Genomic DNA, 24,603 nt, shown 5'->3' with positions numbered 1-24,603 from the left:
AACAATGGGTCTTCCAGGGTAGTTGTGTTTATGGGTTTTGAGGAGAGGTAAAACCGGGCTGTGCGGGGCTGGGAAATGATAAGGTTGGAGGCTGTGGAAAGCAGACATCAGGAAGTGATTAAATCAGAAATGGTTCGTGAGATTAAGGCCTGGTGTTCATCTGTGGGATCATGGTCCAAGGATAAGCAGGAGGAGGTGTCTGAAAGTTGGTGCCTGGCCTTTGTGTTGCTACAAAGGGCAGCACAGTGACGCAGGTGGTAGAACTGTTTGCTCGCAGTGCCAGTATCCCGGATTCAATCCTGACTTTGTGTGCTGTCTGTGTGGAGTTTGCACATTCTCCCTGTGACCGTGTCTGTTTCCTCCAGGTGCAGTTTCCTTGCACATCAAAGACGTGTGGGTTTGTAGGTTGAATGGCCTCAGTAAATTCCCGTAAATTTCTGTAAAATAGTGTGTTGGGAATGAATCCGAAAGTGGGATAACATAGAACTAGTGTGAATGGGTGTCCGATATTCAGCGGGGACCTGATGGGCCGAAAGACCTGTTTCCATGCTGTATCTTTTGATCAATCAATTAAAAAGATGGCATTTGAGTCACCTTGACCTTGTGTCTCTTTGTTGGGAGCACATTGAAGCTGACTGGAAACAGGTGGGAAAGTGCATCATCTACCATATTATCCAACCACTCGCTGCTGGACGTGATAGAGTGTGTGGATCCCACATTGGCAACATTGACTACATCAGAGCCCACAGAGCTGGACTGGAAACGATTCAGCCACAATCCCAAGAGGCTGCCTAACAAGACATAGAGCAGGTAGTGCTGTGGGCAATTGTACTGCTAAACAAGATGAAAACAATTTAAAGCGGCGATTGATAGGTTCTTGATTAGTGAGGGCGTTAAAGGTTACGGAGAGAAGGCAAGAGAATGGGGTCGAGTGGGGAAAATAGATCTGCCACAATTGAGACTCAATGGGCCGAGTTTCCTAATTCTGCTCCTATATCTTATGATCTACGTTATTAGTTTAGAGATATAGTGCAGAAACAGCCCCTTTGGCCCACTGAATCCATGCCGACCAGCGATCCCCGTAGCCAGTTAGCGTATAAACCTGCACGTCTTTGGGATGTGGGAGGAAACCGGAGCTTCCAGCAAAGACCCACGCAGCTCAAGGGGAAAATGTACAAACTCCATACCGACAGCACCTGTAGTCAGGATCAAACCTATGTCTCTGGCACTGCAAGGCAGCCACTCTACCGGTGTGCCACTGTGCCAATGGTTTTTGCTCATTCATAACCATTTCATTGTGGTGCTCAATATCTAAATGGTGCTCAATATCTATGTGGATAAATGTGAGGTTATACACTTTGGTAGCAAAAACAGGAAGGCAGATTATTATCTAAATGGTGTCAATTTGGGAAAAGGGGAAGTGCAACGGGATCTTGGGGTCCTTGATCATCAGTCAATGAAAATAAACATGCAGGTATAGCAGGCAGTGAAGAAAGCGAATGGTATGTTGGCCCTCATAACAAGAGGAGTTGAATATAGGAGGAAAGAGGTCCTTCGGCAGTTGTACAGGGTACTAGTGAGACCTCATCTGGAGTATTGTGTGCAGTTTTGGTCCCCTAATTTGAGGAAAGACATTCTTGTAATTGAGGAAGTGCAGCGTAGGTTTACAAGGATAATTCCCGGGATGGTGGGACTGTCATATGTTGAGAGAGCAGCTGGGATTGTATACTTTGGAATTTAGAAGGAAGAGAGGGGATCTTATTGAAACATATAAGATTATTAATAGTTTGGACACGCTAGAGGCAGGAAACATGTTCCCGATGTTGTGGGAGTCTGGAATAAGAATAAGGGGTAAGCCATTTAGAACAGAGAGAGGAAACACGTTTTCACACAGAGAGTTGTGAGTCTGTGGAATTCTCTGCCTCAGAGGGCGGTAGAGGCCGGTTCTCTGGATACTTTCAAGAGAGAGCTAGATTGGGTTCTTAAAGATAGCAGAGTCAGGAGATATGGGAAGAAGGCAGAAAAACGGGGTACTGATTGTGGATGATCAGCCATGATCACATTGAATGGCGGTGCTGGCTCGAAGTGCCGAATGGCCTACCCCTGCACCTATTGTCTATTGTCTATAGTCTATTGGTTCAGAATTTCAACATTCAGTTAAAAATGCATTGAATGTACAGTATTTATTTTAAATGAACCTTTAAACTTTCTTGGTGTTGCAAAATTGTCAGCTTTCAGAATAATTAGAGAGTTGTATGCCAGCCCTAGAGCGAAAATGGAGAAAGAAGTTACATGGTGAACTCTCACCCAGAATCAAAAACAGCCTGGAGCAGCGGTAGAGGATTGTCGATGGTAACTTGGAATATAAATATATGGTCTTTTGCTATTCATTATTTGGAGAGTCCAGGTCACACAACATTGTCATTGATCTTTTAAAAACTGTTTGGACATCTGCTAAAGCATAGCAACGGCAGAGGCTCATTTAAATAACAAGCATAGTGTGAATCTCAGGCCATTCCAGACCTCCCAATTTGGACTTTCATTCTATGTGTGAGAAATGGTTGAGATCTGCTTAGAAGGGTCAGTAATGAGTCGTGCAGCAAAATTCAGGCCTCCGGTCCACTTGGCCATGTCCATGTGACCTTACAAGTAAATATCTACACTGATCCAACATTTCAGCACTCAGCCCATAGCCTTCTGCGTTGTGCTGTTTCAAATATTCATCTAAATACTTCCCATGCACTGTGTGAGTACTTGCCTCTTTCACTCCTTCAGGCAGATTTCAATTCTGGGTGAAAAAAGTATTCCTGAAGTCCTCTTGAAATTACCTGTCCATTACATCAAAATTATGCCCTCGAGTCATAGACATATCTGGAAAATTAACCCAGTCTATTCAGTCTCTTGAAGGGGCTGAAATGGTAATGAACTCATCTTAAGACAGGAGACTCTCGACGTGGCTAAAATGCCCTAACACGTGTTTTACAAGTGTGGTACCATGACCTTATTCATGTATCTTATCCCCTAACTAAGTATCTAATATGTCTTCTTCACCACCTTATATGCAGCTGCCTTCAAGGATTTTTGGACCTGCACAAGGTTCCTCTGGTCCTCAGAAATCATGTCTAGCCTTTTTGAAAGAGAATTAAAAATCATTTTTTATTAAATGCATTTATTATTTTACATTATATTTCTACTTCCTGCAATTATCTTATTTTTGCAATAATAGAAACAGAAAGCCATCAAAATAAGTGAAATTTTATTTTGCATCACCTGAGGTAAGTTTCTAAGCAAATTGTTAATCTGTGCTCAGTGGCTTGAAACAAAAACAATGTTACACAGGGACTGTAAAATACTTTAGCTCTCCAAACTAAAAAAAAAGAATGAAAAAGGCATTGGATTGAAGTGAATTTGGTTCAGTGATCCCAGACATAGATAAAAATGGAGAGACTTGGCTTGGATGTTGGATCCTGAATTCATGTCTGCCTAATGAGACCAGTGACAGAACTATGTAAATTGGACTGTGGCCTCATCATGGTATTAATTGTAAGGTCAGGCACCAGCCACACAAATAAATTGGACATCAGCCAGTCAGGACTACTGGCAGCTCTCCTTGACTTTAATACATGGCTATAACATGAGGGCAATGGAAGCACCTTCTCCCCAAAAGCAAAGACATCTATTGTATCTGGCATCCTCCACAAGATGATGATGCCTGGAATGTCAAGGGACTGGATTTGTTTTCTTTGTAAAAGTGGAAAAGCCTGAGGAGGGACCTGATAAAGAAATATAGAATTCTAAGAAACATAGATAGATTATTTCCAAAGCTGAATTTAAAATGGTAAAAGGTAATTGTTTCTATTGCTTCAGATTTAACTTAGTCTGCTTTATAATTTCCCTGTTCAAGTATGGAAGACCTGTACCTTGCAGATTCTTCTTGAAGAAGGAATGACATTTATGCAATGCTGCTGAGGAAGGCTTGTTTGAACCATTGCACTTCATTCTTTAGTACCACCTACCTTGATGGGGAGTCGGATGGTTAGGCTTGATCATAAACTAGGCAATGGTACATAACAAAATGACGTTGAAAGTATAGGGAGATTATGAAACGGACTAGGTTACATCTGAAGCAATGGAAACATATAATTGCACCTTATTGTCTATGACAATAAACTAATCTGACATTACATTGACATGGAAATAAATCGTTTAGTCCATCCTGGCTGTCAGAATAGTCCCATTAATCCCATTCCTCTACTTATGGCCTGCAACTAATCCCATTCATATGTCCATTAGCCTCCTTCTGATTCACCTACCATCCATCTACACCATTAACCAGTCAATCTACCAGTTTTGCATTGGGATGTGAGAAAAAACCAGAGTACTTGGGGGGGATATTCACACAGTTACAGTAAATGTGCAAACTCCATGCACCGGAAGTCAGGATCAAATATTGAATGGCCCTGTAATCCAGCATATACATTTTAGTGGAGCACAGCATAATAGCAATGATTGACAGTGGTAATATTTATTGTATTGTTGATTTCAATATCCAGGGCTGCAACATGCACAATAAAATTTTGGGGTCTGTGTTCTTCAGTGCATAAAATAATTACAAGACAACTAACAATATTTACTATAATATTTCATCTTTTTCCACAGATAATACTGCTAAATATATATGTTTTCCACTGATGTTGGGGCATAAAATGATAGAACTATGGAAAATAGAGAATAGGTGTACTTTTTGTAATTTTTTTAATAGGTGGAAATAAATCCAAGCGGAAACAAAACTCATTTAAAATGATGTCCTTCAAATGATTAAGGGTTCCCTTTTCAAATCAGTCAACCTTGCATATAAGCCCTGCATCTTCTGCATGTCCACAGTTAGTCTTCCCCCATCCTGAGAATTTGCACTGAAGAATTGTGTCCTCTGTCCCGGTGCAGGCAACATCATCCATCCAGATTAGCCCTGTACCTGCAAACAAATAATCAGTTCCTTTTAGTTATTTTGCGGGCTTTATTTTTTAAATATTCTATCAGTAAAAGTTGTCTGTTCAGGCATTCAGCTAAATCGAATGCGACTAATTTGCACCTGATACACCAGTGTGAACAGCTCTAAAGTTCGCACATCTTTCGCATTTTCTTTAAGTTAAAACGTTAGAGGTCCTGCTTGTAGTTGGCTGAGTTCGCAAAAGATCTAATGTTAGTGTTTCTGGTTCAAAGTGCTGATTGTTTAAGCACTTGTGCCAGATTTAAGACTCCAGCATATTTGTCTGAAACAAGATAAACAATGAATTGAATTTGTTCAGTTGTCCAAAGCCTAGTTCAAACATTTTTTTGGAAATTACGAACTTCCACAGTTTTGATGATTTCAGTTTTAGGCCAAAGTTTTGTTGCATAATTTCTAGTTTTTTATTGAATGCTCGTGTTTACCAATCACAAAGCAATTTGACAATGCATCATATGGTGAGTTAACTCAATGCATGTGATTGTTGAATTTGCTCTCATTATCAAAGCTTCCCAAGTGGAACCAATTTTAATTAATTCCAAATTACTTACATTTTGGCCAGTTTGCCATTTACTGTAATTACTTTTCTGAGCCTGATTAGTAGCAGTTGTGGCCCCACACACAAGGATCCAATATGCCTCCACACAAGTATATTTAGTTTCCTAAGTCACAGCGAGTTTACTGCACACCCAATGCTTCCACAGCACCATCACCAACATCACCTTACCTCACACGTGAGCCCCCACCATGAATAACCATATAGTGTGCAAACTAGATACCACTATTTACATAAAAACATTATAAATGGAAAACGTCATAACTTGCACAGCAAGACCAGGTCTTTTTTAATCACAAAAAATATTTGAATGCATGTAAAGTTTGAAGTAATCTAAAGAAATGTGCCCTTTTTGGAGGCCACATTTGCAAAACGACTTTGATTTGAAACCTGCAATCAAATAAATCATCTCAAAGTTAATGTCAGAACAGTAATCTTGAGTGTAGCATTCAGAGGGTAGACTTCGGTCAAGTAATAATGTATTGATTGAGTTCAGTTTGACATTTAACATATCTTATTCTTTTAAATTGCAATGTTAAACATGTAAACAAGGTCACACTGTATGAACCGGATACATGAGAATATAAAACTGAGGCCCCAAATGAAGCATGATGCATTTGCCATTATGTGAGTGCAGCATATACAGAGTATGAACCTTGGTGAAATAAGGGCAAAGGACGCAAAATTCAATTTAATCATTATTTTGACACAGTTATGGCAAGACAGGTGTGATATACAGGAGCTGATAGAATTGATGCAATGTTTGGTGCAGTTGGTGTCCTCGGCTTAAGGGACTTCAACTGGGATTAATAAGTTGTGCTGTGATGCACCAGGAAAGGCGGAATTGCTGCTTGGATACTTTCACTTGCAAGTCGTCACACCCCTTAGATTACCTGCTGCAGAATTGGCCAGGCAAAAACAGGAAGACATGGCATTGACTGAGGCAGGTACAAGAATCCAAACGGTAGTGTTGCAGAAGTGTCAACCGTTACACTTGTCCACCGGTTGAGATGATCTTTCTGTCTTATGTGGAGGCTGCAGGTGAGTGAGCAAACTGACTACAGTACAGTTAGAGAGTCGGAAATGGTCCAGGTGTATTTGAGTGCCGGATGGACAAATAAAGTTAGTGGTGAAGTGGATGAAGTCAGTCAGTTGTGTGCGGGTGCAGGAGGTGGCACCAAAGCAGTCGTCGATGTAGCGGAGGTAGAGGTCGGGGATGGGGCCCTGGTATGTATTGAACAAGGATTGCTCGACGTAACCTACAAATAGGCAGGCATAGCTGGGGCCCATGCGTGTGCCCATAGCTACGCCTTGTATTTGGAGGAAATGGGAGGAGTCGAACGTGAAGTTATTGAGGGTAAGGACCAGCTCCGCTAGGCGGAGGAGAGTGTCAGTGGCTGGGTATAGGTTGCTTCTCTGGTCGAGGAAGAACCGGAGGGCTATGAGACCATCGTGGTGGGGGATGGAGGTGTAGAGTGATTGGACGTCCATGGTGAAGATGAGGGGGTGAGGGCCTAGAGAATTGAATGCGCGGAGACGACGGAGAGTGTCTGAGGTGTCTTGAACATAGGTAGGGAGGGACTACTACAGTACATCTCTGTGGACATCATGCAAATCGGGAAAGAAGAGGCATGTGCTGGTAATCGGAGCCAGTGCAGTTAGAGGCATAGATACCTTACTCTACACCCATGTGTTGCTTGTCATGTGCTTGAATGGACGGAAATTGGATTAAATGGGAAACACTTAACTGCTGTGGTCCATTGAAGAACTGATTTCATTGATGGAACAAAGAAGGAGATTCTGCTATTGGCAAATGAGCTTCAGGATCCAAATTTAAAAGCATAATTTCTTGGGCGATAACCTCTGGATTACTATACAAGCCATTGGCCTATCATACGTAAGATCAGAAAATTAAATGCATGATTCAAAGACTTGCGTGGAACAAATGGGGAAATGGTGGTTCTGTAGAAGGAAATTTCTAGAAAGTAAAAGAGAAAGGAAAAAATAATTGTTTAGGATCATGAAACATCTGGAAGGGATGGTGCATACAGACATAAAAGTATGCTTCCAATGAGAAGTGTACGTGAATTACTGCTTCACCTGGAAAAACTGCTTGCTGAACTCCAGGATCCATGCACCAGGGTTGGTTATGAATCCAGCAGGTGCCTACTCTTAGCCCAGTTCTTTCTGGCTTTCATTTTAAACTCTGCAGAAATATCCACAGTATCTCAGATCCACTGTTCTGGTAAGGCATTGGTATTGCTAAGTTTCTACTCCATTCTCATTTCAAAGTTGATTCCATTCTTCACATACATATCCTCCTGCTAATCATCGGGAACTCTTCAATGGTTCAATGGTACGTATTGTCACATGGACCTCTGTACAGTGAAATTCCTTTTTTGCAAACAAACTATACATAAGCACAATCATATCGAAGTACAAGAATGTAAGAATGGTAGATTACACTGAGGCAATACACAAGAGTTGCCGTGTTTCTGATGCCAACTTGTATCCTTCTCCACTTCCTACATGGTGGACTGGTATTGTGCAGTTATTTTCATCTTGGGGCTATTTGTTTTATTGCCTGAGAAGGCGCCAACATCCACAACCCATCACTGCTGGAGATAACAGTCAGCATGGGGTTCTGAATGTATGACCTCCTGACTCGGAGAACTAACACTATGAAAGAATGATTGAGCACGGGACAGCTGAATTCACATTACTGTGGTATAGCCTAGCCTAGATGTTGCAATATATTGTGAAATTGATGGGAAATTATGGGCAGGATGCCCACGACTCCCTGCTGTGTGCTGCTGGTGGTGAGACTCCCCATCAGCAAAGTGAACTTGGACAATCATCTTTAATGTCACAGTAAAGCTACTAAGACATTTATGTAGGATGCTCCATGGTGTCTGGAATCCTGTTCAAAGTCTCAATTAAATGCAGACATCTGCATTTAATCACAATTTCCTTAAAAGTCTTACAGCCAACAAATACGTGTACTATCTCCCTGACAAAGACATCTGTGTAGCAAATGGATTTTTTTTTTCCGAAGGGGAAATAAGATGTTTTTGACATATTTTAAATAGCTTTCTCTGGTAGTGTTTCTTCAGTCTGTTTCAAATAAACTATTCTCTGGGAAACATTTGAGAACAGTTTCACTTAATACAATAAAATAACATTTTTTTGCTTCCTTTTTGCAGCATATTTCAATTCATATTAAATGTAAAGGTCAATAAATGGCACAAAACAAATTTTTGCAGAGAAGTATTTGTTCCATATGGAGATGAAAGGGCAGAAATCAATACTTGTTCCCACACACTATCCACACTGTGGTGTGTGCCTAACGTGTGGTTCTGAATTTAGGCACTTTGTGGAACCAAGTTTTGGGAGAAAAATAAAATCCACGTATGCTTCCATAGCACATTTTCAATGCATGTGACAGAAGATGAATTACGGTGTTAATTTTCTTTCATCAAACTGAAAGCTATATGCCAAGTGTATTGCATTGCAGTTATGAAGATTAATGGAAACATGATGAGAATATGAGCAATCATATGACAGTTTGCCTTTTATATTGCTGCCTATTTCTTAGAGAACGTAAGAAAATATTAGACCTCAAATTATCATTGAGTTGGCCAACTGATTACTTCAGGGCAGATACATCTGAACTGTGTCTGTGTGGTGTCTCAAAGAATAAATAAAGATAATTGCTGTAATATGTGGCAGAAGGAACCGAAGATAGGCACAAAAAGCTGGAGTAACAGTCAAAGCTGGAGTAACACAAAAAGCAGCGAAACAGGCCGCATCTTTGGAGAGAAGGACTGGGTGGCGTTTCGCATAGAGACCCTTCTTCAGACTGTAATAATATTGGGTGAGTAATTTTACTGCCCATTAAAACATGGGAAAAAAAGTAAGGTCTTGTTTTTGTGACGCCCTTCTTTACTCTAAGTGCAGGCAGGGTAGCAGTTTGAGTGCTGTTATGCTTTTCCTGCAGGATATGGGGAGTCAGGGAAACTTCCACAGTCCCTCAGGACCACACCCATGGGAAGTGTGGTCAGTGCAGCTCCTGCCTAACTGAGGGAACTGGAGCTATCGCTGGGCGACCTCAGGATCATCCAGGAGAATGAGAGCTTCATAGACAGCTCTAGTGAGATTGTCACACATAAGGCGAAGGCAGAAAGTAGATGGGTGAAATTAAGAAGGGTAAAGTGAGTTAGCAGTGGGTGCAGGGATATCCGATATCTTTTGGATACAGTGAGGGGTATGATCGTGCAGGATAACATAGAAAACATAGACAATAGGTGCAGGAGTAGGCCATCGGCCCTTCGAGCCAGCACCGCCATACAATATGGTCATGGCTGATCATGGCTGTTCCGGCTTTCTCCCCATATCCCTTGATTCCGTTAGCCCAAAGAGCTCTATCTAACTCTCTTGAATACCAGTGAATTAATTGGCCTCCACTGCCCTCTGTGGCAGAGAATGCACTACTGGGTGAAAACGTTTTTCCTCATCTCAGTCTTGAATAGCCTACCCTTTATTCTTAAACTGTGACCCCTGGTTCTGGACTCCAACAATATTGGGAACCTTTTTCCTGCATCTAGCCGGTCCAATCCCTTAAGTATTTTATATCAAAGTAGCAGCAACCATATCTGTGGCATTGAGTCTGATTGCGATGCACAGCAGGATAGGGTGAAGTCAGATGGGGATATGTTCATAGGAGACTCAATAGGTGTTGGACAGAATGAAATTCATTATACATATCCAGGTATGCTCCCTTAATATAGAGAGCCCTACTAGAGAGAATACAACACTGGACCTCTTCTTAGTGAACAAGATAGGGCAAGTAACTGAAGTGTCAGTGGAGGAGCACTTTGACTCCAGTGACTATAATTTATTAGTTGTTTTATGGTGAACGAGTGGATTGAGCCACAGGTTAAGGTGTTAAATTAGGGAAGGCCAATTTTGAGGCATTAGGCAGGAACCTGCAGAGGTCAATTGTGAAAGTTTGTTTGCAAATGGAAGTATTTCAAAAAGCGATATATCAAGAATACAGGACAGTATTTTCCTGTTAGTGTGAAGGGCAAGGCAGGCGAGTTTAAGAAACTTTGGTTGAGAAAAGTTGTCGAGAATCTGATAAGGAAAAAAATAAGGAGACGTTTGTCAGATTTAGGCTGTGGAAATCAAGCAAATCTCCTTGCAATGTAGGAAGTATAGGATCATTTAAGAAAAGAATTGATAGGGCAAAAGGAGGCCTGGAAATTTAGTTGGCAGGCAAGTAAAGGAATATCCCAAGAGATTCTACAGATATGTTAAGAGTAAAAGGATTGCAGGTAAAAAAAAAGGTCCCTTTAAAAATCAATATGGTCATCCTTGGATAGAACCACAAGAGATGGGGGAGATAAGATCATGGAAGCTAAGGAATTGAGTTATATGAGTTGCAGTGTCTTAAACAAATTACCAAAGAAGATTTATTGGTAATTTCAAAGCTAATAAAGGTAGAGAGGTTTCCAAGGCCAGACCAAGTATGTCCTTGAACCTAGTGAGAAGCTAGGTAAGACATTGTGGAAACCTTTGCAGAGATATTCACATCAACATTTCCCACAGGTGAAGTTCTGTAAGACTGGTGGGTGACTAATGTTGTACCATTATTTAAGAAGGGCAGCAAAGGCCAGCCAGGGAACTACAGGCCAGTGAGCCTGACATCAGTGCTGTTGGATGGGATTCGTAGGGACAGGATCTACCAGCATTTAGCTGAGCAGAGACTGATCTGGTTAGCACAGGTTAGTGCATGGGAAATAATGTCTTGTGATGGCTGAGAAGTGCCTGAGGGTGCTGAACTGTAGTTACTGTTCAAGCCAACACAAACACATAGCTATGCAACCATGACAGCCTGGTTCATGCAAACATGCATTGTAACACACCCAACAGCATTCCTTGCAGAAGGCTCTCAAAATTTTTGACTGCATCAGCAAAACGGAGGAGGCACTTTGCATGTCAAAAGATTCAGGTAATTGGAGAAGGTGTTGCCAATCATGAGCTTTATGGAGGTGCCAGTGGCCAGGAGTGGTTCAAGCACTGATGTTGGTGATACGCTCACAAGCCATTAACATTTTCACAGGCCACCCCCACCCTCACATGTTTTTCTTCTACATTACAATATCCAGATTGTTCAAATGGATGTCTCTTACATGTCCTTCCGCTCACCAAACTGTACCATTTCCTATTTCAGATGCACCAGGCACGCCTAATAGTATAAGGAAAAAACAGGAGTAGACCGAAGATGGACCCAAAGTGCCAGAGTAACTGAGCAGGTCAGGCAGCATCTCTGGAGACAAAGGATGGGTGATGTTTCGGGTCAGGACCCTTCTTCAGACTCTGAAGAAAGGACCCAACCCGAAATGTCACCCATCCTTTTTCTCCAGAGATGCTGCCTGACCCGATGAATTACTCCAGCACTTTGTGTCCATCTTCAGCATATACCAGCATCTGTAGTTCATTTCTACAAAACAGAACTAGACCAGTGGATCCTTGCGATTGCTGAACTCTGACATAGTTCACGTGGAGTTTGCACCACTCAAGTGCCCTCAGGATAATTTCTTGGTCCTCGTTATTTGTTTTCTGTCTTAATGACTTGGAAGAAGAGGCAGAGTGTAAGGTTGCCATTGACACGTAAATAAGTGGAATGAAGATGAATTGTTACTCGATGTAGACAGGTTGAGTGAATTAAATAATAGTTGGCAAATGGAGTTTAAGACAGGAAAGTATGAAGCCATGTACTTCTGTAGGAGAAGTCAAAGAGCAGAGCATTGAAAGCAGAGATATTGAAAATGATTGGAGGAAGGTAGGGAAGATTCAAACAAGGGGACATGACTTGAGAATTAAGGGACTGAAGTTTAGGAGTAACATGAGGGGGAACTTCTTTACTCAGGGAGTGGTAGCTGTGTGGAATGAGCTTCCAGTGAAGGTGGTGGAGGCAGGTACGTTTTTATCATTTAAAAATTAATTGGATAGTTATATGGATGTGAAGGGAATGGAGGGTTATGGTCTGAGCGCAGGTATATGGGACTAGGGGAGATGATGTGTTCGGCACGGACCAGAAGGGTCGAGATGGCCTGTTTCCGTGCTGTAATTGTTATATGGTTATATGGTTATATGGTTATATGGAAGGTGACATCTAGGGGTTCTTGTCCATGAATGCCAAAGGATAGCATTGCAGGTGAAGCAATCAGTTAGGAAGTGAAAAATGGCACATTAGCCTTTATTGCAAGAGTGTTGGAGATAAAATAAAATATAATATTGTTACAATTGTATCAGGATACTTAGTGAGGTAATGTCTGAAGAGCAGTGCATTATTTTGCTCCTGTTATTTAATTACCATTGTAGGGAGTCCAGAAGAGATTCTCTAGAGAATTCCCAGGGTCCAAGGATTGATCTTTCGTGAACAGCTAGACCTACCTTTTTTTGAAGCTTTGGAGAATGACGGCTGATCTTATTGAAACATGTAAGACGATCTGGGAGCATGGCAGGGTAGATATTAAGGTGATTCAATGAGCAGGAGAAACTCAAATAAAGGCTCATATTTGCAAGAATAAGAAGTAGTCATTTAAAACTGTCTATAGGTCTACAGTTTGCGAAATACTTGTTCTTGGAGAAGATGGCGAATCTCTGGAATTCACTACCTTGGAGGGCAGTGGAGGTTTGATCACAACCAGTAATTAGTGAGGGTGGATATTTCTTTGAAACAGCAGGGAATTAAGGGCTGCATGGAACTGGCCCAGAAATTGAGTTAAGGTCTGGGGAAGATCAGCATTAGAGTCATAGAGTCATAGAACGTGGAAACAGGCCCTTCGACCCAACTTGCCCAAACCAACCAATATGCCCCATCTACAACAGTCCCACCTGCCTACATTTGGCTCATATTCATCTAAACCTATGATAGACACAAAATGCTGGAGTAACTCAATGGGACAGGCAGCATCTCTGGAGAGAAGGACTGACTGACGTTTCGGGTCTTCATCCTCCTGTGCTACAAGGACCCGAAACATCACCTATTCTTTCAATCCAGAGATGTCGCCTGTCCCGCTGAGTTACTCCAGCATTTTGTGTCTATCTTCGGTGTAAATCAGCATCTGCAGTTCCGCCCTACACATTCCCTCTAAACTTATCCGATCCATGTACCTATCTAAATTTTTCTTAAGCATTGTGATAGTAACAGCCTCAACTACCTCCTCTGGCAGCTCATTCCATATACCAACCACCCTTTATTTAAAAAAACAATGCTCCCCAGCTTCCTATTAAATATTTTCCTCCTCACACACCTTTGTCCTCTGTTTCTTGATTCCCCTACTCTCAGTAAAAGGCTCTCTGCATAAATACTCTGTCTATTCCTCTCATAATCTTACACACCTCCATAAAAACACCCTTCATCCTCCTGTGCTACAAGGAATGAAGTTCCAGCCAGCTGAACCTCTCCCTAAAGCTCAGAACCTCGAGTCCTGGCAACATCCTTGATCATATTGCCATGATCAACAGGCATGATCCTATTGAACGTCAGGCCAAGTTTTAGGTGCCAGATGGCCCACTCCTGCCTTTATTTCCCTGTGCTCCAGCAACGCAGCCACAGGTCCGGTGAACTGGGACATCGGGAGCTCGCGGGTCCGGGGGGAGAGAGAGACCGCTTCCCCGGAACGTCCCGCAGGCCAAGTTTTAGGTGGGGTCCAGATGGCCCACTCCAGCGCCTGCCGGGGGCTCCTTTGTGACATTTAGACCCTGGGTGACTTATCATCGCCCACCTGGGGCTTGGATATCGGGAGAGACATGGAGAACAGGGGAGAGAAAAGACTTTGCCTTCCATCATGGATGGATGTTTGTGTGAATTAAATTGTGTGTATGTCTAGGAAATTGTCTTTGTTTGTATGGCTGTGGAAACAGAATTTCGTTTGAGCCTCACTGGGGCTCAAATGACAATAAAATTGTATTGTATTGTATACAGTGATATATTTGCACCGTCCTATTGTTCTTATATTCATCATTGCATTTGTTGTGTACAAAATGTATTTCTTGTTTCCTCCATGAGCTTCAAGCGAACTGGATATTTCACTGCACTCTGGTGTATATGGCAATAGACTAATCAGAATCTGAACAACTAATATAGTCTGGCTAATGTGAGAAATGTTGCCAGAGCCTGCCTGGAAAGTCATCCAAGCCATGTCTACTGCTGTGGGTGTCATTGACATGGGGCGATGGTCTACATCCAGCAACTAACATAACTCTCCCACTCCCATACGAGAAAACAAAGATTTTATCAAGGAATTTAGCAACAGGTCCTAATTTATAAACCATATGAAGACACAAGGAACTGCAGATGCTGGAATCTTGAGTGAAACAATGTGTTGGAGTAACTCAATGGGTCTGCCTCCAATTCTGGAGGGAATGGACAGGTGACATTTCAGTCTGTCTAAAGAAGGGTTCTGACCCAAAATATCACCTGCCCATTCCCTCCAGAGATGCTGCCTGATGCATTGAATTACTCCAGCATTTTGTGTTTTACTTTATGTTTTGTGGAGTGGAAATAAAAAATCTTCCAGGATGCTTTTGGTTTCTCTAATCTGATCCATTTCATATATTTTTTATATCTTCCAGAATTAAAAAAATATATCTTCTTCTTTATAGCACAGGCATTAAAGGCTTCCTATATGGAAATTATTTGTTGGGGTTCCAAATTTTGATCGTCACTCAGGAAGCTTATCTAGTGAGGCTAAAGCCTACAATAATAACACATTTGTCCAGGGAAAGTCATAAAAGGAAGCTGACAGATTAAACAAAGTGTTCTCTTGGATACGCCATCCATCACAGGCTCATACAGCAAATTATATTTTCCATAATTGGATAAATGGTATGAATCGAATAATTGGTTATGTTTAACTACCTCACATTTACAGTTCAGTTCAGTTTAGTTTACTGTCATGTGTACCAAGGTACAGTGAAAAGCTTTTGCTATCCTGTCTTGACATGCATTGGGCTAGGTTTATATCAGGCAGTTGTTGGTACTAGTGGTTTAGGTGGGAGACATTTGGAAGACTCCCTGGCCTGATTGTTGTTCACAAGATTATTTCTCTCCTAGAGGATGGCTAATAAATCCACGATTAAAATCCCATCCAACGTTGCAAAGCCTTCCATAACACAGGCAGCTCAAAAATACATTCCCAGCAACACACGACAAACATATTGCAGTCATTAAGGCCAAAGCTGAAAGGAGTCTACATGTTGGAATCACAATCCAATCCTGCCTCTGAAATTAAATATTACAATAACATACTGCAGCTTTATTCAGTTAGGAATGCAGACTAAGACTATTTCCTCCACTGAAAAAAAGGAAAATGGGAAAAATATCAACTGGCTGTAGAAATCCAAAAATATTTAAACATCAAAAGCGGAATAGTGCTGTAAAATGTGAACAATAATAAGATTTTTTAAATCTTCTCTCCAGTATTGGAACACCACTTTCCATCAACTTCCTCGCAATTTATAGATCATCTTTGAAGCTGACTTCTCACCTACATAGGAGCCTGCCATGAAACTGGACCTTTGAAGCCCTCTGTAAACGGCTAAAGCTGTGCGTCTGGATCAGATTGATGCAAAATTACTAGTCATATTTTGTACAGATGTTTTCTTTTCTGATCCATTAAGTTACTAGTCATTTCATTTTCAAACAAAGTTGACATAGCATCCGTGGATTAAAGTGCGCAAAACACATTCTAGTATACATTCATAAACTGACCAGATGCTAACAATTACAGGTTAGTTTTCATTTTAGTGCATGAGATGCAAGAGAAAAAAAATTGCAGTGCTCTCCACTGCAAATTATTGTGTTTAATCAGATCTTGGGAAATTATTAACCTACTTTATTTGATTTTGTTTGGATTTTCTGTGATTACTGCATTCAATTGTCATCATATAGTATTTTGGCACATCTGCTAATTTACTGGAATGTATAAATTTTCCCAACTGTTTTGAAGCAGAAGTGGAGATCAGATCCAGGCCTACCAGGTAATAGATTCTGAGATAATTGTAATGTCCTGAAAATTCCATGGCCTGAAAGGTTTGTTTTGCAAGCATCCCATATGAAATGAATAAAATGAAATGAACTCGGTAACCTGGGCATCGACCCCTCCCTCTGCAACTGGACACTGGACTTTCTAACCAACAGACCCCAGTCTGTTAGGTTAGACAAGCACACCTCTTCAACCCTCACCCTGAACACCGGCGTTCCACAGGGCTGTGTGCTGAGCCCCCTCCTCTACTCCCTCTTCACCTATGACTGCACACCTGTACATGGTACTAACACCATCATCAAGTATGCAGATGATACAACGGTGATTGGCCTCATCAGCAACAACGATGAGCTGGCCTACAGGGAGGAGGTCCAGCACTTAGCAGCATGGTACGCTGACAACAACCTGGCCCTTAACTCCAAGAAGACCAAGGAGCTCATTGTAGACTTCAGGAAGTCCAGAGGCGGCACGCACACCCCCATCCACATTAACGGGACGGAGGTGGAACGTGTTTCTACCTTCAGGTTCCTGGGAGTCAACATCTCCGATGACCTCTCTTGGACCCACAATACCCCTACTCTGATCAAGAAGGCTCATCAGCGTCTCTTCTTCCTGAGGAGACTGAAGAAGGTCCATCTGTCTCCTCAGATCCTGGTGAACTTCTACTGCTGCACCATCGAGAGCATCCTTACCAACTGCATCACAGTATGGTATGGCAACTGCTCTGTTTCCGACCGGAAGGCATTGCAGAGGGTGGTGAAAATTGCCCAACGCATCACCGGTTCCTCGCTCCCCTCCATTGAGTCTGTCCAAAGCAAGCGCTGTCTGCGGAGGGCGCTCAGCATTGCCAAGGACTGCTCTCACCCCAACCATGGACTGTTTAACCTCCTACCATCCGGGAGGCGCTACAGGTCTCTCCGTTGCCGAACCAGCAGGTCGAGGAACAGCTTCTTTCCGGCGGCTATCACTCTACTCAACAACGTACCTCGGTGACTGCCAATCACCACCCCCCCCCCGGACCCTTATTATTATTTATCCAAATCGTTTGCTATGTCGCTCTTCCAGGGAGATGCTAAATGCATTTCGTTGTCTCTGTACTGTACACTGACAATGACAATTAAAATTGAATCTGAATCTGAATCTGAATAGTATCTCATTCCTTCACAGCTATGAGGGTTAATCCACTTTATTGGACTTATCTTAGTTGCAGTTTATTGATGCTGCAGGTGAAATGTCAGCTTTGACAAAAAGTGGGAACCAATGGTAGTCCATCATTCGCTGGTTGTGTGCAGAATAGATGCACAGTTGACTGCCTCGGGGAATCTGGCAATGCATGCGTGATCTGATGGTGATAGTCACATTCAAATCGACACAGTATAATTGTTCCTTTCCCAAGGAGGTTGCAAACCACAGAACATGTGTGTACTGCCATTCCTACATTTGCTCTGTGCAGTTTATTCATACCAAGTGGTGGCTCTTGACTGCTGTCTTTTTTTAGAAGCATGTCTACAAGTTTGAATACATTCATAGTGCATGATTATTTAAAGCTGTCAATGTAATAGTTTTAACACTATTGTATGAACGCTGGGCAGTGGAATGAAAGCAGGAAAATTGGATTAGGAGGCAGAGATCAGCCATGGTGGAATACTCAATGGGCTGAATGGCCTAATTCTACTCCTACACTTGTGAACTGTGAACTAGTGAATTGGTAACACTTTCAGAGAGCCAGCATTGACAAAGTGAATCGGTGGCCCGCTGAGATACTCCAGCATTTTGTGTCTATCTTGACAAAGTGAATAGTCTCCTTCTGAGCTGTACATATTTGTGATTGAAGGTTTATTTCTACCTGAAATTGATCAATGAAATACAAATAATATTAGAATTAAGCAATAATCAGTGCAAATGGGAAAATAAAACAAGCATCCCATCTCTTACTGCTATCTGCAACGGCAAGGTATCAAATGAATTATGTGCCATTAACAAGCTTGACTTTGGTCTTCATCACAACCTTTGACTTCCCATCACAACTACAGTCATGTTTCATTCTCACAAATCATGTTGCAGGAATGGGGAAAGATAAATTCATGAAGATTTGTTCCTCTGGATTAAAGATGAATATGAAGTAAGTCCCCTGCTAATATCATGCTTGCTCTGCAATCTGTAAGTCCTGACATCTAACTGAGTCACAGAGAGAAATATAGAAAGAGGCAGGGGGGGTATGTACCTACCTTGAATTTTGAAATCTGACAAAGTCTCTTTGAGGGAAGTAGACGAGGCTTGGAACAAAATACAGATGGATGTAGGTGAAGTATATAAACTTCTAGCTTTAAGGCAACCTCCTCAAGCACAAATGGGAAGATGAAGAAAATGAATGATGGTAAAATGAGGTGAAGTGCTCTTCTGGTGAACATTTGAAAGAAAAGCATGAATAGAAAAAGATGAGAAAAAGGAAAGCTGGTAAAAATATAGATGATAGGAGTGAGAGGGGATGGGAGTAAACATGAATAAAGTAGGGAACATGTGCTGTAGTATGTTCCAGTTTATGATTATGCTGCATCCACCAACATGGAATTCAATCTCCAACCACCAGTGCCTTTTTTGTGCAAAATAATATGGCAGCCACCTGCTCCCACTTGAAAGAAATGCAGAAATAACAAAGGATAAAAAAAAGTTACAAAAATAAAATCCAGAATCAATGAGAAAGAGCGAAAGCAAAAAAGTTAGAGGAAAGAGAGTAAAGAGGTAGAGGCAGGTCAGAAAACATTCCCTAACTTATTATGAATGCAATGTTTTGGTAACTCACCCATTGGAATGTAATATATACCATCTGGAAAAAGTTATGTCCTGGCTCCTTCTGAGACTGAAAAGGTAATTCAAAGTCAGGCCCCATTCCGGTAAGGGAATAATAACACAAGATTCCAACCAAAAAAAACACAGCTCAACATGTGCGAGAAAAGTAATGTGACCAACAAAGAGGCCAAGGGGACATTGTACACCTTCCTCAGGAAATATTAACACGGAAAGCCAATATAACTACAGTGGAAGAGAAAATGTTCTGGTTAATCTTACCCAGTTATTCTACCCTTGAGAGCACCAGCACTGATTATGGTCCTGAAATATTCACGTATTGATGTAAATGTTAAAATAAAACATGACATATGATCAGAGTAACGTACGCTTCTAAAACGATATTAGAGAAAGACACGTCCATTAATATGTAAACTGATGCAAGTTGCACTGCTTTATTTTATTAAGAAAATAAAAAAAATACAACTGCATTATAGTTGTACAACAAAAAATCTACGCAGATTGAGTTTTCTGTAGTTGGGCTAATATGATCACTTGTTTCAGAGGGTTTATTTTTATGCTACAGTCAAATCCTTTACCCATGCAGGCTGCTGTGGCCAATGATAGTAAAACCAATGAAACAATGGTTACTTAATTCTCATCAGAACAAAATTGATATGAAGTAAAATCTGGATTACAAATTAGATGCTGCTCAAAACACAACTAACAAGTTAACATCTTAAAGTCGCAGCATACCAATGGTATTTAGTGGGAAACGGGGTGGGGGTTTATCCCTGGAGAAATGTGCCTCCTCTGATATTGATGGTACTATGGTATGGGAGAAGGCCATGGTCCCATATGTTGGACTGGAATGGGGATAGAAACGTAACTGGGTTCCACACCAACTTCCACACCCATCCAGACTGTATCATTATACGTTGCTCAAGCACAAGAATGTTTTGTTATTTCAAAAACAAAATATAAAAAAGTTACCTTGTCCAAACTTATTTGCTGTATCGGTTTCAGAAACCTCTTTGTAGCCAAGCATCTTGCAGACCACTTCTCCATCCAACTTGTCCCACTTATCATCACACACTGTCCCCCAGAGATTGTCATAGAAAACCTCCACCCTGCCTTCGTGAGGTCCTGTGCCATTCACCAGTCTTACCACAGGTCCAATTTCTCCTAATGAAAACATGGATTAACAAAATGATTAAAAGCCAACCAACATAAACAAAGCATAGGCATCTGATTGTTGCAAAGAAATTGAAGATGCATTGGACGTAATTTCCCAAACCTTCTGAACCATAAATTGGGGCGGATTGAACATTTGGAACTCTCACTCCATTGGGTAAGAATTAATGGAAAGAAGATCGAACCCAAATAATTTTATTGCTGACCACTGAAAATATTTTGAGAGGAAGTTACTGGAATTTTCTTTGGAAAAAGAAGAAGTGAACATTTGAAAATTTATTAGCAGATCATAGACTCGTGGTTTAGTTATTATTGAATTCTTGAGAAGGTTAAAAACACAATAGATAATTAGTAAAAGTGAAAGCATGCAGAATAGGAGGAAACTTCAGGCCTGATTGTTGTTGATCGGAAGATGAGAGGCTTATACACTCGCAGGCTTATGAGCGTAATACAAAAAATTGACAAAATGTGCAAAGTACTGCTGGAAGTGAACATAACAACATACTTGTAAACTTTATAGTTATCACCAGAACCACATTGTGAATGAGGCTCTCGGTGGACAGTGCAAAAACTAATGCAATGAACATATTCATAGGAATTGATCTACACTGGACTATTCGAGTGTAGTTGTGGTAAACAATCCATGGTGTTTGATGATGAAATTTCCAATAAATAATATTGACACAAAATCTAAGAATGATAGTTTTAAGCAACTAGTGCATAATGTGGGAAGCAGGCAATATTACCTGCAGAGAAGACATTTACAGGTACTGGCAGGTATCTTGTACTTCCGGTGGCGCTGGTGCCAGCAGCCTCCACCTACAGCCCGGTATTTTTTGTTTTTTTTGTTTATTTTGTTATGTTAAAAGTGTATTTTTTTGTGTTTTTTTTTGTGTCCATCTAAGAGGGCACGGTGCTTTTTCAGCCGCTTCCTATCCACTATGTTCGATCGCGTCCTCCCCCCCCCCCCCCCCCCCCCCCCCCCCACACAGCGGCCTACCTACCTGGATTGGCGCGGCCTTTCCTGCCGGGATCGACCGGAGCTCCAGCAGCGGCGGGACAGCGCTGAAACATCGCGGGGCTGGCGATGCCTTACCGTAGCCCGGAGTGCCAGCACTCAAGGAGCTGCGGTTTGCAGGGCTCCCAACGCGGGCGGCGCCCTGCGACTGACAGCTCGACCACCGTATATGTACTGCAACTCCAAATCAGAAAAAGTTTGCTCACCGTCGGGGCTTGGCGTCCGTTCCACCAGCCCGGCGTGAGGGCCTGAACATCGGGCCACCCGGGGCGGCGACTGCAGGTGCTCGGAAGGCCCCGTCACCACGGAGGGGAGGCTGGCTGGACTATGTGCCGTCCTCACCTGGGTGCCATTTATGTTATGTTGTGTTGTGGACTTTTTGTGTTTGTGCTTTTGCTAAATTTTTAATTCAATTTCAATTTTTTTTTTTTTAATATGTTTTATTATTTATTTATTATTTATTTTTATTATTTTTCTTGTGATTTTTTTTAACGATACTGCTGTACAGGAAATTCATTTCGTTGTCTCAAAGTGAGGCAACGACAATAAAATTTGAATACAAGAATACAAGAATACAGCCTTTTTCCAAGAATATTTAAAGCAGTATTTGGAGATGATTTACTATTTTTCATCCATCTAATCTTTTCCTATCCATGTATTGGTACAACTGTCTTTTAAATGCTGTCATCGTACCTGCCAGCACTACCTCCCCTGACAGCTCATACCGTATATGTACTGCAATCCAAAATAAAAAAGTTTTGCCTTGTGTCCCCCATTCCCCTCACCCACCTGTCCCCTTGTTCTTGATTCCCCTACCCTCGGTAAAAGAACATGCATTTACCCTATTAATTTCCCCCATTATTTTATACACCTCTCTAAGATCACCCCTCAGCTCCTATGCTCTAAGGAATAATGTCCTAGTGTGGCCAATCTCTCCATCTAGCGTCATAAATATTCTCTGCTCTCTTTCCAGCATAATGACATCCTTCTTAGAGTAGGATGGCCAAAATTAAACACAATACACCAATTGCAGCCTCATCAACATCTTGCACAACTGTAATGTCTCAACTTCTATACTCAGTATCCTGACTGATGAAAGTCAATGTACAAAATGCCTTCTTTACTACCTGTGGCACCACAGTGTGTACTTGCATTCCTCAATCCCTCTGCTTTACATCACTCCTCATGTCCGTACCATTCACTGTGAAATTTCTGCTCTGGTTTGACTTTCCGAAATGCAACATCTCACTCACTTATCTGCATTAAACCCCATTAGCCAATCTTCAACTGACTTGCCCAGCTAATCAAGATCCTGCTGCAATTTTTGATAACAATTTTCACTGGCTACAATAGATGTGTCATCTGTAAACTTACCAATCATGCCTTGTACATTCTCATATAAATTGTTGATATAAAGCACAAGCAGCAATGAGCCTAGCACCAACCCCGATGCACATCACTACTTACAAGCCTCGAGCTGTTGTTTATAAAATTGTTGATGGCAAGAATATTCATTGAGAGATGTGCTCATACAAAATCATTTATTACTAGATCTGTTTGCACCTGGCTGTATATGTGAAGACCAAACACTGAAGGGGTTCTTTAAATGCCTTGCATCCCTTGAGATCACACTTGGAGTATTGTGCATAGTTCTGCTTGCCTGCCAAAGGAAGGATGTCATTAAACTGGAAACAGTGCAGTAAAGATTTATGAAGATGGTGCTTGGAATGGAGGGTTTGAGTTATAAAGAAGGGGTGGATAGGCTGGGACTATTTTTCCTGGAGATCAAGAGGCTGAGGGTTGAGAGGTATATATAACCATGAGGGACATAAAGAGATGGTTAACATATCTTGGTTGGCACACATCAGTTGGGACAATGTGCCAGGTTCTGTGCTGCAAAATTCCATGACCTCGACTCGACTATTCCAGTTGTCTGTGTCGGTAATCTCCACCAATAAATCAGCATTTGGATATGTTCTCTGCTTCTGCCACCATTCATTGCCGTTGGCACTAAGTGTTTTTAGAGAGCATCCAGTCCAGGAATGGACTTTCATATTATGCAGAGGTAATAGGGAAAGTAAAGCATATGTGTGCACACATTCTCGCTGTCCGAGCACGACGTGAGGAGGGCTCTGACACGGGTGAACACGAGGAAAGCTGCAGGCCCCGATGGCATCTTGGGGCGAGTACTCTAGTCCTGTGCTACGCAGCTAGCTCCAGTGGTCACTACAATATTCAACTTCTCCCTGGACAAGTCCGTGGGCCCTGCCTGCTTCAAAAAATCCATCATTGTACCGGTACCAAAAACTGCCTCCCCAGCCTGTCTGAATGACTACCGTCCGGTGGCCCTCACCTCGGGAGTCATGAAATGCTTTGAGAGGCTGGTGCAGAAACACATCTGCGCCTTCCTCCCTTGCAACATGGACCCGTTACAGTTCGCATACCATCCGAACAGATCCACGGACGATGCGGTCTCCCAGGTTTTGCATACCGCTCTCTCTCATCTTGACAGCCAGAAGGGGGGCTACATGAGGATGCTGTTCATAGACTTCAGTTCAGCCTTCAACACGATAGTCCCCACCAGACTGGCCGGGAAACTACTGGAATTGGGGCTCAACACCTCCCTGTGTGCCTGGGTCCTGGACTTTCTCACCGCCAGGCCCCAGGTAGTCAAGATGGGAGGAAATACATCGAAGTCCCTCACCCTGAGCACAGGATCGCCCCAGGGTTGCGTCCTCAGCCCCCTATTGTACTCCCTGTACACACATGACTGTGTGGCTAGGTTCAGCTCCAACTCAATAATCAAGTTTGCTGATGACACTGTGGTGGTGGGCCTGATCTCAGACAACGACGAGAAGGCCTACCGGGAGGAGGTGGCTGATCTAGCACTCTGGTGCCAGGATAACAGCCTCCTCTTGAACATCAAAAAAATAAGGAGCTGATCGTGGACTTTACGAGGGGACATCATCCGAGGACGTACACA

General features: G+C 42.1%; 1 protein-coding gene across 3 annotated transcripts in view; it reads right to left on the bottom strand.

The window, feature by feature from the left end:
* Positions 1-3,236: 3,236 nt before the first annotated feature.
* The window catches only part of scara5 (scavenger receptor class A, member 5 (putative)), a 98,366-nt gene continuing 76,999 nt past the window's right edge, over positions 3,237-24,603 (bottom strand). For 2 of the 3 annotated variants that reach the window (XM_055635810.1, XM_055635809.1), the window contains exons 8-9: positions 20,402-20,593; positions 3,237-4,975 (exon numbers count right to left, since the gene is read on the bottom strand). In XM_055635810.1, the coding sequence (XP_055491785.1) occupies positions 4,839-4,975; positions 20,402-20,593 (329 nt within the window). In that variant the 3' untranslated portion in view covers positions 3,237-4,838. Of the gene's footprint in view, positions 4,976-19,424; positions 19,482-20,401; positions 20,594-24,603 lie in introns of all 3 variants that reach the window. The other variant, XM_055635811.1, reaches the window with a different exon arrangement.

This window comes from Leucoraja erinacea, chromosome 5, assembly GCF_028641065.1.
Source record: "Leucoraja erinacea ecotype New England chromosome 5, Leri_hhj_1, whole genome shotgun sequence".
NCBI lineage: Eukaryota > Metazoa > Chordata > Chondrichthyes > Rajiformes > Rajidae > Leucoraja > Leucoraja erinaceus.
Note: the sequence above shows the minus strand (reverse complement) of the source record. Positions and strands in the feature narration are given on the sequence as shown.